Source organism: Phaethon aethereus (assembly GCF_964289735.1).
Source record: "Phaethon aethereus genome assembly, chromosome: 10".
Classification (NCBI taxonomy): Eukaryota; Metazoa; Chordata; class Aves; order Phaethontiformes; family Phaethontidae; genus Phaethon; species Phaethon aethereus.
In genome coordinates this window covers 18,518,717-18,531,494 of record NC_138586.1, presented here as the reverse complement: position 1 = coordinate 18,531,494, position 12,778 = coordinate 18,518,717, and the positions used below count along the sequence as shown (strand labels likewise).

General features: G+C 35.4%; 1 protein-coding gene across 1 annotated transcript in view; it reads left to right on the top strand.

Moving 5' to 3' along the window:
• DIAPH2 (diaphanous related formin 2) overlaps positions 1-12,778 on the top strand; it is a gene marked incomplete at both ends in the record, with an annotated part of 241,610 nt that overhangs the window by 80,302 nt on the left and 148,530 nt on the right. Inside the window, 3 exons of the mRNA XM_082004221.1 lie at positions 2,595-2,696; positions 4,129-4,223; positions 10,352-10,453. Of these exons, the coding sequence (XP_081860347.1) occupies positions 2,595-2,696; positions 4,129-4,223; positions 10,352-10,453 (299 nt within the window). The remainder of the gene's footprint in view (positions 1-2,594; positions 2,697-4,128; positions 4,224-10,351; positions 10,454-12,778) is intronic.

The following is a 12,778-nucleotide window of genomic DNA, read 5'->3' as shown; positions in this document are numbered from 1 at the left end:
GTGCTCAGAGGTGGATGGCTAGTGCAGCAAGGAGTGGGGTGGGAGATGGACCCTGTGGAATAAAGCTTCAAATGTGAGGATCTGTTTCTTGCAGTGTCCTATTGCTTATGCTGTGGTCAGAACGAGGAAATTTCTCCTCTGCTACACCTTTTTCCTAAAACATGACCATCTTTGTTATGGAAAACTGATATGACCGGAAATGTCACTCGCTCTAGGTACTGTCTGTAAGACTTGGCCATTTGAACACAAGCTGGTTTTGAATGAAGATGTCAGCCAGTGCCGTTATCAAAGTGCTGTAATGAATAATCACGGCACTAAATTCCAAGGTCTGTATGAAGTAATACAGATGCTTTAGCTTCCACATGAATTCTTCATCTTGCTTCTTTGAATTACGCCATGTTGACTGCTATCAACCCCTTTGTTTAATCTCTCCCTCTGGTTCTGTGGTATCAAACCAAAAAGCATGTCTCATCTGTAAAGAGGTACTTGTGAAGGGAGTAGCTGAAAAGGGTTGGGAGGGTGGCCGGCAACAGTATATCGATTCTGAAATGTACCAAGGACATTTTTATTTATTTAAGTATTTTTTTAAAAATTCTGTAATCCATGGTCCTGTCCCAGTGGAGTCACTGTTAAAATGGACAATGTGATCAGAGGGAGAGCAAGACACTAACAGAAAAGGGGCGGGCATGGCTTTTGATAGCTCTGTGATGCTTAATGTAATCTCAAGCATAGGTCAAACTGTGGTGGAGAAATTCTATTAATTTGATGTCTCTCTCAGCCTGTGAGTCTTAGCTTGGTAAGAGCGGTGCTGATGCTGGACTGCAACTTTGGTGCAGTCTCTGTGAGCGGATTGTGAGGGCGTGTGGTGTTCAGCACTTGAAAGACCCAATCATGTATGGAAGTTCGGAGGGTCTAATTATTAAACAGATGATGTTAGGAATAGGTCATTCTTCTTCTTGAATCATTTCTCAGGCACAAGGCTAGACTTTTCAGTAGCCTCTGTTCATATATCAGAACTCATAATGTTTATTGCCTTCTCATGGGACAACTAATTTTTAACTCTTCAGTGCTTTTTATCTGTTTTGAGCACCTGGTTGTATTTCCCTGTTTGTTTGAGAATGATTAGTGATAAGGGTGTCATTATTTCACAGAGTGTCACTTCAGGATTTTAAAGAGTAGCTCATCGTTAAAGGGTCAGTGCTGGTGGGAATTTTACCCATTATCTGTGTATTATCAAGTTGATGTGTAGGTTTGTCCTTTTACAAATATTAAGTGAGCTGGTTGTATTATGTAGTTAGACTTGCAAAATAATGGCAGGGCAAGAGGAGAGCAAGTATTGCATTGTTATTGAATCGTCTTTTCTGTTTAACTTTTTCTGCTTTAGGCTTTTTAGAGGTAGCTGGGGATGAGGGAAGAAGCTTGTACTAGCTTAGTTAATGCTGGTATGAAAATGCCTAAGGAAAACTAATTATTCAAGTGGTATAAACCCAGTAGAATTATTTTATGCCAGATGTTTTCCTAGTGGTAATGCGTAATAAGAAAAAAAGAACTGTTTTCTTTGTTCTTTTGTTTGTTGTTGGTGGTTTTTTTTTTTTTTTTGTTTGTCTGTAAAGAGGTTGAAACAGAGGTTTTGGTGTTATTCTTCACATAAAAAGGTAACATGTTTTCTTAGGAGATACCTGTAATGAAACCCACACTGATGAAATTAATACAGCAAAAAACAATGCTCAGGGAAGAAAGGCATATTTAGTCTGCTTAAAACTTTCTCTTAATTTGACTTTCAAGTTTTACAGTTACTTTTGCATGACTTAACATTAATTAAACTTAATGAACATTTTAGGCATGTTAAGTGTCTATTCCTTCAGTGCCAAATGTGTTATGTGATATTTAAAAGGAAATAAATCCTTGTTAGTGGGTTTACTTAATACTTAAGAAAATTTTGTGAACATTAAGAATGCTAAACTATGCAAAAAATCAGCATGTATTTTATATATTCCACATTACTTTCTATAATTCTGTATAATTTTAAGTACTGAATATAAGAATAGCAATCCTTGCTAATTAAAAATAAATCAAATTAAAATATATGGTATTTTCTTATTTGGTTTTGCTCTCTAAAAGTGACAACATAACAATTAGTAAAAACCTACCTTTGTGTAGTGTGATAAATCTCAAATGATTTATCTTAATTGGTTTTGGATTAAGAACTTAAATACCATTTCATTAGTATTTCAACAGAGGGCACTCACGTGCTTCGAGGTGACACCAAATCACTGTATTTTTAAAATTGCTTGGAATAAACTGGAGCTGAAGATAACAAATCTTGTGCATTAAAATGTACACGTATAATTTTACAGTCTTTGGGAAGATTGGTCATTGTCATGTTCACATTTTCATTTCATGTTCCTCCTGACTTTGTAAATTTGCTTTGTTTCTTTGGACACTTTACAGTACGTTGAGGCAGTGCATTCATTTTATCTTGAACTGACTCCAGTAGATGCATTATTACGGCTTTCTAGCTGAGTTGCTATTAGTATGTTAAGATTGAACAGTTGTAATAATGAATCAGAATTTAATGAATGCCTTCTTTCCAGCTAAAAAAGCAGTAGAAGATTCAGAAGAAAAGAAAATAGTTCAGTCAAAGAAAAGGATTAAAGAATTAAGAATTTTGGATGGAAAAACTGCTCAAAATTTATGTAAGTGATGTCAAATGCATTAGATGAATATCTAATTAGCATATGCATACAACTGTTCTTAGTGTTCTTTTTTGCTTACATGTGCAGATTCTTTTTCTGAAAACAGACTAATGTGAACATGAGTCTTCAGAAGTATTTTTACATACATATGGTTTGAACTCACTACACAACTTGGGAAAACTTAAAATAATATGGAAAAATGGTGTAGACTAAAATGTTAATGAACTGTGTTTGTTTGTAACAAAGAGTTGATTCTTTAATTAATTGCTTTAGACTGGAAGTATAATTAAATGATAATTGCCGCTTCAGAGAAGGCGCAGTGTTGGTAGCTTGTTGGGGTTGAGAGGCTGTTCCTAATGGTTCTTTCTGGTTACAGTAACAGAGAAATTGAGCTTGATGGGCGTTAGACTTTTAAAGAGAAAAATATTACGAAACAGGATAAGTTAGGTGCAAATACTACTACAATAAAATGTAAGGAAAACAGCCTCACCGATTTTTTTTTTTTTAACTTCCTCCTTCTCTCTTTAATTATGGAGGGAAATCAATCATTAAGAGTAGCAGATTCTTTTATTTGAATTAAAAATACCGTAAAATGTCACTAGTCCATCTATGCCTGTGGCAACTGAAGTGTGTAAAACCAAATCTGTGCGTTGTTTATGACCACATCCACGAGCACGTTTTCTTAAGCAGAAAATGAACTATGACACAAGTGCTATAAAACTTCAAGTTTTGAAAATATGGAGGCAGGAAGGTAGTAGTTAGCTTGAATACACGGCACTTCATTAAAATGGTATGCTAATCCATCTGTGTGAGGAATACTTTGTAGTTTATACAATGGGGCTCTGTTGAGATGTTATAACATCCTGAGATCAAATTGCTTTGAGAACTCCATCTTTGAAGGGAATACAATATACATTGTCACTTGTATAAGTTTTCAGTTACCCCAAAAAGTGGTAGACTTAGGGTATTATCCAGGTCTTCATTGTACTTTTGACATGGAATTTTTTCTGGAAAAGGTCATGTAAATATTCAGCCAGTTGTAAATGCAGTACAGCCATTCACACACGAGTATGAAAGCAAAAAATAATTAAGTCTTCTAGTGGCTGAATAAGTCTGTTTAAGTACTAATGCAGATGTTGCCATCCATAAAAATAGGATTTCATTGCTAGAGATAAGTAACACTAATAGGGAGGAACTGAGGCTGATTAAACAGTTAAAAGTGGTGTCATAGTTTCATTTCTTTGGAATGAAATTCATTATAAGTCAAACTGCAATAGTGTGTCTCATCTAGCATTTGTAGAAAATGTCTTTAATCGTGAATCATCTTAATTTGGATCAAGATACGATTTTTCAGTTGCTAGAAATTAAGTTTGCCTTCTTATGTCAATCTTTTTGACCTTTTTGATTCTAATTATTTATTACTGAATTTCAGCCATATTTTTGGGTTCTTTCCGATTGCCTTATGAAGAAATAAAAAATATCGTTTTAGAGGTTGACGAAGAGAAGCTGAGTGAATCCTTGATTCAGGTATGTGAAAATATCTCTGGTGTTGTTCATAGCTTGTTTTCTGTGTAAAAATGCTGTAAAGGTATAAGAATTCAAGAGTAAGAACAGTGTAAAGCCTCTGGATATCAGCTACAAGTGTATCAGTTGTGTTTACTGTTTTGTTTATTTCACTCCTACTTTTGATGATGGTCACATATAGTGGTAAAACTGTCTTCAAAAGACAGTTATCAAAAGTACTTTCGAATCTCTCACCTTATCAAGTTTCCCTTTCAAAAAGAACTATCTGATAATTCCAGTTTTTCAGTTTTGAAAACAAGCATTTACCAGATTTAGGCTGGTGGATAATGAAGTTTTGTGAGGCTTCTTGTGGAAACAGCTCTGCTTGTCGTTGCTGATAGATGAAACAACCTGAATGTTTCAGGATACTGCTACAACTCAAAAAACATCTGTAAATAAAACCTCCTCTCGAGCTGGTTTGATCTTATTTTGAGCCCAAAATCTCTCAGCTGGAGAGAAGAAAGAATGGAATAGAGCTTCTTTGCATCCCTCTGATTTTTCTCACAGTAGGAGAGCAAGTGTGTACGCTGCCCCTCATGATCTCTGCGGACTGACAGAGCACAACAGAGACATATATACACCTAAAATGGTATACAGATGTAGCACACCAATGATACTGGTGTTGAATTGGTTTATTTTAATATCATACACAGATTCAAATTCTAAAAAACCATACTTGGCCTCAATTTCTCTTTTCATCCTTCCCCGTCTCCTGCTTGCACCCCTGTCTTATTCCTTCAAGAGTTTCTAAATCAATTTCTTCTTCATTGGACCTGGAAAATGGTTATTCCAGGGCTGCTGGGCTAAACTGAGTTGCCTGGTCTTTTCACAGTTAGTTATGTAATTCATAACTTCTTCAAATTTTAACATGCATGTTCTTAAATAAAAATAGTATGCAAAATGTACAGTGTAAATGGAAGTGTTTCAAATTATATTTATTTGTCCTTTGTTTGCGTTTTTTCTTGTGTCACCAAGGCCTTCCTACATTTCTAGAGGTTTTTTCCTTGTGTCTCTAAAGGACGGACTTCTCTTTTTTTGTAGATTTCAAACGGTTGGACTCAACAGCACTACATATTGTTTTATCTCCTGTAGCGTCATATTCTGAGACCTAGAGTACTGTAACGAATGTGTTTGGAAATACATACTAGTGATTTTGTTTGTTTTCTGGTGCTGCTGGGGTTTTTTTATTGCTATGGTATAATGTTCTTGGAAGTTCCCATTGGATGGGGACTTTATTTGACATGTTTCACTCTGGTGTCCTGCTTCAGGCCATGTCAGTGTGAAACCGATTAGCATTTCTAATATATATTTACATTGCTAAAAATGCTATCTTTGACCACTGAGTATGTCTTCTCACAAAAAGCTTATGTGCATGATACATAGTATTTGGAAATAAGTAAGAAGTGCTAGGTTTACGTTTTTTTATTAGGGATATCAGATCATTTGACTAAGAAGCCTACAGGATTAGTAAAATCAAAAATCAACAGGAGGGAAAAACCACCACCTTGAATACCTCTGATGCAAACAGTTTAGTGTCGGTATAGTGATCTCTACAACAAATGTAGAGACCTAGATTAATAGCGATAGCGTGTAATATGTTATGCTGAAGTGTAAGGTCATGATCTTACTTGTTAACTGTAAAATTTTGGAAGCTAATGTTGTAATGGTTGCTTTTCGGTTGGAAATGATTGAGAAGAGGTAATAGCGGGTCTGTGCTCAACGGGACAAGTACGGCTACCACTGTGGTGTAGCTTACGTGGAACAGAGAAGCCCTCACCCCCCGACCACTTGCCCTGGCGCGCAGGTTGCCCGCCCTGGCCCACTTGCAGAATGAGAAAGTGGGGCGGCCTTCAAGCTGCACATGTGCTGTTCAGGAGTAGCTAAAGCAGTGGTGTGTTACCGGTGCTGTTCTGGTCACGAATCAAAACAGCACTGTACGGGCTGCTCTGAAGAAAATTAACCTCATCCTAGCCTGACCCAGTACACTGTAAAAAAAGGCAAATGTGACTGCGAGCTGTATCAGGTCAAGTATTTCTAGTAGAAAGCATCATTATTATGCTTTTGAATAATGCACTTCTAAGACTTTATCTAAAATACTTGGTACATTTAACAAAAATTAATTTAAAATGGCAAAGCTGAACTTAAAAACTGATTGAGGGATGGAGAAACAGTCTACAGAAGGAAGGTAGGAAAAAATAGATGAGATTAGCAATATAAATACTTGAGAGGGGATATGACTGCATTATAACTATATGAGAAGGGATGTGCATAAGTGTTGGGAGAAAACCGAAGTTGCATAAATAAAAGGCAACATGAACATTCATAAATATATATGAAATCATCATGAATGCAACTATCTAGAAACTCTGCTCCCTGTAATCTTCAAAAAAATGGAGACTTTGGGGATTGGTCCAAGGACATGGTGTGGCAGAGTTGCTTCTAATAGCAGGGAGATATAGCTGATAATCCTGAAGAGATTTATTCTGTGTTTCTAAAGGTATTCTTAGAAACCTATTGGAGTAAATGGGCTGAATCATCTATTTCATGTTCAGACTATTTTCGTTTATTTTTATTCTAATCTTCCAACTGAGTTATTAACTAATTTACCAGTTTAACAGTTTTCTGTACTACTGATTGGAAAAAATTTTATAAAGCAAACTTTGCTTGCTTTCATGCTTTAGCAAAACTTGGACTTCATAAAAATGCACATGTAGATACTGCTTTGTTCTAAGTATGAAAGTGGTGAAAGCTAAACGGGTATAGCATAACTGAGCATATAGAAAAGTGCTTTTTCAGTTATGCTTCTTAAGTCCTCATTTCTTGCTGCTTTTCAAACTTATATTGTAATACTTACTAATCCAACTAATTTTAGTAAGTTTGAGTACATGGTAGACTATACATACTGTTGTAACTTTTCCTTAAAGAAGACACTCTCGGAGAAAATAGTCTCAATTCCCAGTGTGTCTTTGACAGAGTAAGTTCTAAACATACAATTCTCAAACACCACGTTTAGCAGAATTCAGGGCACTGTGACAGAGTAGTGAGTGACAGTTTCAGTGTCTTAATGTCAGCCTTAGATTTCTACTTCTTTTTTATGTTTATGTAAACCATTTTTATTTACCTTATTTTTATTTGAACCTACATCATCATGAATACATTATGAAACTCTGTTTCCTAAAGTACTGACAAGGATTTAAGTATGTAATCACTGAATGCTTTAGCTTCATTTTAAGTTATTCAATACAATTAATGAAAGAAAACGTATCTAAGCATATATAGGCAACTGCAGTGCTAGTAGAGCCAAACTCTCCCTCTTAGAAGCTGAGGGTAAAATGAGTTGATGGGTTAGCTCTAGACTGTGAAGGGGTATGGATGAGGAAAAAGAAATGATCAACCATGCTAACAGATTTTGATTACATGGCTGAAAAAAAAGGCAGTTTTAGTAGTAGGTACTTGTATTTCTGCAATGATGGAAAAAATAATGCTTTACAGTAAGTTTATTAATTTGTAATGAAATTGTTGATGACAGCATTTGGTAAATAGTCTAACTAATGAAAATAGATTAAAAAATAACGTTATTCAGTTAATTAATGTCTTTGATCTTTACCAGTGTAAAACAGTCAATCACGTGAACAAGAATGTTTTAGAGATGACTTATTTTTTTTAAATAGAAAGTTGTGGGGCATGATTTTGGGTTAATAGCAAAGGAGGCATGCTTAGGTTTAAACATGAGGCCATGGCTTAATTGTCTGGCATCCAGGTGAATCTGATGCTTATCTCTGTCAAGTATATTGAACTCTCCTTGGCAAGACACTCAGTAGCTCCCTGGTGTAAGTGTAAAAAAAAAAAAAAAAAAAAAAAAAAAAAAAAAAATCTTTCTGTAACAGAGACCCTTTGTATGAGACAGCTTGTCATGTTTATTTTTACTTATTAAGATGTCTTGAATGTTTGATTCTTTCAGCCTGGAGAATTAAGTTAGCTGTCATTTGCAAATTTCACAGATTGGACCAATGCCTTTCTGAAAGTTGTACCTTAATGCCTGCTTCATCCAGCCTGGCAGAGTTATCAGTAATCAAATTCTCGTAATGAGTAAGAATATTACGAGAGTGATGGCCAGATGGGTATATTCTAAAAATGCTTACCTTTGATAGTGCAGGTTTTCTCTGATTAATATTTTTATATTGGCTAAAAAATATGCTTCTATAGCGCTGGTTGCTTTTCTGATTTTAAAAGGCACATAACTTTTTTTCACATCAGAGTCTTTTTGTGACATAGACCTAAACAGTCATTATCGGTTCTCTGATAGTGTCAGTGTGCATGTCCCTTCTATTTTATTATTATCTTATGGGAACACATGGCGATACACCTTTTCTGGTGGTAGGAGAGGAGAACTGATGTGCTAATAACCTAACCAGAACAGCTTCAAGTTCAAGGAGCACGTTCTGAAATGTTTTACTTCGATGACTGGTGTTGCAGAAAGTTTCAAAAGGTTTAATTTTTGTAGCTTTAGCACATTACCTTATCTTCACTAAAATCTGTGAACTGCATCTCCATAGACACTTTGTTGGAAGTAAAGCTCTAAACCTGACAGTGGTTCTACAGTTTACTTAGACAAGTTTCAGAGGATGGCTTCATAAAGTAGGAGCTTCTTGTTGAAGAACATGGTTGTACCCCTTTTTCTCTTGAATACCTCGGGACCTGCTGTGTCTGTACAGAAGAAAAAAATAATTTCTATGTGAAATTTTACTTAGTGATTTGGTACAGGAGTCATTGCCCAATGGAGTTAGGTGAATCTCATGTTGATTTTTCAGAAGTTACCAATAACAGAAGTAGACTACTTCTTTGGCCCCTATATCCATATTAAGTGTCTATAAATTATCAAGCATACAGAAACAGGTCATGTCCTTTTACTATGTGGTTAGGCAGTTAGGCCCCAAAAAATCCTCCTAAGGGCCACACTGGAAAGCAGGAGGGACTCTGTGTTCACCTAAATCTTGGGGGTATCTCTGCCTCCCTTCTATAGGTAAATATCTCCAACTTGGTCTCTCTGATTTATTCAGTGGCTAGTGCTTGGCCATAACTCAACACTCTTTGAAATTCCACAGAATCACACTTGCCTCCAAGCTACTACAGAGTTTTGGATCCCAGATCCATTATCCGAAATACTGCATTCTTTTTGTCTTTAATATGAGTATAGGTGGTTAATGGAGGTTGGAAATTAATTAAAGGTCACTCGCTGTGTGTGGACAGCAGTGCGTAATCATATCAGCTAATAATATTTTAATACACTTTGGTTTTTGGATCTTAAGATCTATGAACCTTTTTGAACCAAAAAACCCTATTGACACTTGCTTGAATGTAAAGGTATAGTTTTTTTCCCTTGAATTAAATTCATGTTTTGTTTTTGACTCACATAGATATCAAAATTTAAATACAGCTTAAACTTTTATGGAGTATCTCTTAAAAGTATTCTTCAGCCTTATAATGCATTTAGCATATCTGTATTTTGAGATGTTAAGGTCGTATAATCAATCATGCAGTTTTCTGTAGGGACATGGGTAAGACTTTAAGCAAGTTCTACGTTTTGCTGACTTCCAGTATATTTGCCATGCACAAGAGCTGTACAATTTTGAGAAGTTGCTCTTTTTCTGTGTAAAGTGTTTTAAATGACTTTTGTGCACAGCTATTTTGAATGATGTCTAAAAATTTTTTTTTAGGTAGTTATGTCTTGCTTTACACAGGCCAGTTATTTCTTGATTAATATTTAATGAGCAAGATGCAATCACAAAGGCAAAGAAGGATTTTAGATCGAGTATAATTCTTCAGGGGCTGACAGCATCTAAGAGTTTTGTCTAACTTTTCAATACTGAGAAGGCATTCTTCGAATTGGAGACTGTAACAGAGGTGCTGATGTTTGTATTAAATAATTACTGGTTTGATTTGATGTTTATAAAGTGTTAAAGCTGCATAAATAAAATAAGCTTCCCATAATTTCTTCATGCATTTCCGTGTTGTGGTATTTTAAGCATGTTATTTTAAGATCCCAGCTAGTTTAATATAACAAATTTAATATAATGCCTTGTTTGTTTTAGAACCTAGTGAAGAATCTTCCTGAGCAGAAAGAACTCAATGCCTTAGCTGAATTAAAGGATGAATATAATGATCTTGCTGAACCAGAACAATTTGGAGTTGTGGTATGTATTAGTGCAATAACTAACTGGAGAGTTCTATTTTGTCAAATACATTAAAAAGAAAAAAAATTAGGTTTAAATTACTTTGGTTAATGTTTTTGCAAGTTCTTCAGTAGGAAAGATTTGCCATCTATTTATTGATGAGTAATAATCTAAAAATCTCTGTAAATACATATTAGGTGTTTTTCTGGAAGAAATTATGGTATGCAGTTAAGAGCAACAGGCACTTCTGTGCTAGACCAAATCTTTTGTCTGACTGTCTTGTATGCAAACCTTGTATGTTTATTAAACAGTAATGTAGAACACTAAGTTCAGTTAGTCAAATTTCCAAGAGTTCATAGAAGACCTATCAACTCAGTGGCATTGACGGCTTCGATAAATGTATTTTGCTGTGCAAAAGCTGTAACAGCTGAAAAGTTTTAATATGCCCATAATATGTCATGTTCTACTCTTTTTGGTTAAAGAAACAAAAAGAATGTGTGTATGTTTTATGTGTACGTGTCTATATGCACATATATGTATGTATCCATATAGATATAAATTTTATATGTATATACACAAACACATAGAAAGAAACACAGTGTACTAAGCAAGGACTTGGAAGACACTTTTTATGCTTCTGGTCTTCCAAAGACCTGCTAAGTCCTTAGGCAAAGCAGTTCCTGTTTTCACTTCACTTTCTCAGTTTAAAAGATTACGATGATGATGATGATGATAGCGATACCTTTGTAAGGTGTTGAGAATTTGTCTGCAACTCAACAGGAGCTAAGTTTGCTCTTGCTGTATTTTAGGGTGTTATGTACATTAAAATGTATTAAAACAGAGGTCTATTAAAAAAGAAAGAGTGAAATCAGCTTTTTGCTGAAAAGCTCTGATTTGAGCATAATTTGGCTTCAGAATTGCCTTTTGAGTGTTGGTTGTTTTTTTTGGGTGGGGTGGCAGTAGTAAAACATTACCATCTAATTATTGACCAGCAACAATGTAAAAATCTCTAAATACTTATTTGGTGCTTTTCTTGAAGGAATTATGGTATGCAACCTATAGGAAAATATAGTATAATATATTAATATGTTATAATGCCTTTTAGATCTATTAAAATTTATCCATATATATGGATATATAATTATATGCATATATCCTATATTTTATACACACATACATGTGTATGTATGTAAAAAAAATTTTTTTTGAAGTGTTAGAGGAATACTTTGTTCCTCTTTGTGATGTAACACACACTTTCAGAGTAGATAAAACAATGTGATGAAATGACACTAGTACTTGCAGCCCTGCAACAAGATGGGTTTTTGATCCCTGGGGAGGAAGGAATGCCAGAATACTTGCCCTGTCTTCTCTGCTTTCTGCCTGTTCTTGAAAGAGCAATGAACAAAGGATGCCAGGGAGTGGCTGATTTCCTAGATGAATATTTCCTTACTTCCCGCTTACATAAAAAATGTCAAAGTGGGAAATTACTTAGATTTTGTGCAAGGAGAACATCTGAAATGTGTTTAAGGAAAACACAGAATGGAAGTGAACAAGGTGGAGGCATTAGAACAAATGACAAACAAAACTCCAATGTCTATGAATTCTATTCAGTTAACTTTTAAATAAGCAAAGAAATTCAGAAAATTGTGCATAATGACCTTGATTTAAAAGATGCTATAGACATTCCTCCATTTTACTGCTGTAAGTTCCTTAATGTTTCAGCCGCATCTTTATAACTTGGATCCTTTCCCAATTCAATCCCTTCTTCTGCCACACATTTCCCTTCTATAAACATCATACCTACCTTGTCCCTTATGCTTCAGCCTTTCTTCCCATTTGGTTTAACTGTGTTGTTCTCTATAGCTTTTATTTAAAGATATTTCTGAATTAGTGTACTGTTTTATCTGCATCCTCTCATCATGCTGCTCTATGGTGGGTAGTCATACATTACCCTGCTGCTGAGGAAAGCTGTGACTAGCACTGCATTCAATATTCAGCAACCTTTGTGGTCAACGATGTTTTCCTTGTATATAGTCAGAATTTCCTGATTGCTGTCTTGTATTTTGCTTCTTGTCCTGTCATCATGCGCCTTCAAGAATCTTCTGGTTCCATCTTCTCTCTACCTTCTCTTTTAGCTAGCAACAGGTAACAGAGTCAAGAGCAGCTATTCGGAAAAGAACAGGTCTTGTGGATTGACCCTGGTAGGCAGCTAAGCACTGCACAGTGCTTCCTCACTTCCACCTCCCATGCCCACTGGGAGAGAAGAGATGAAGAAGAAAGAACAGTGTAAACGAGAAAACTCATGGGTTGCGATAAAAATAGTTTAAGAACTGAAGAAGTGGAAAA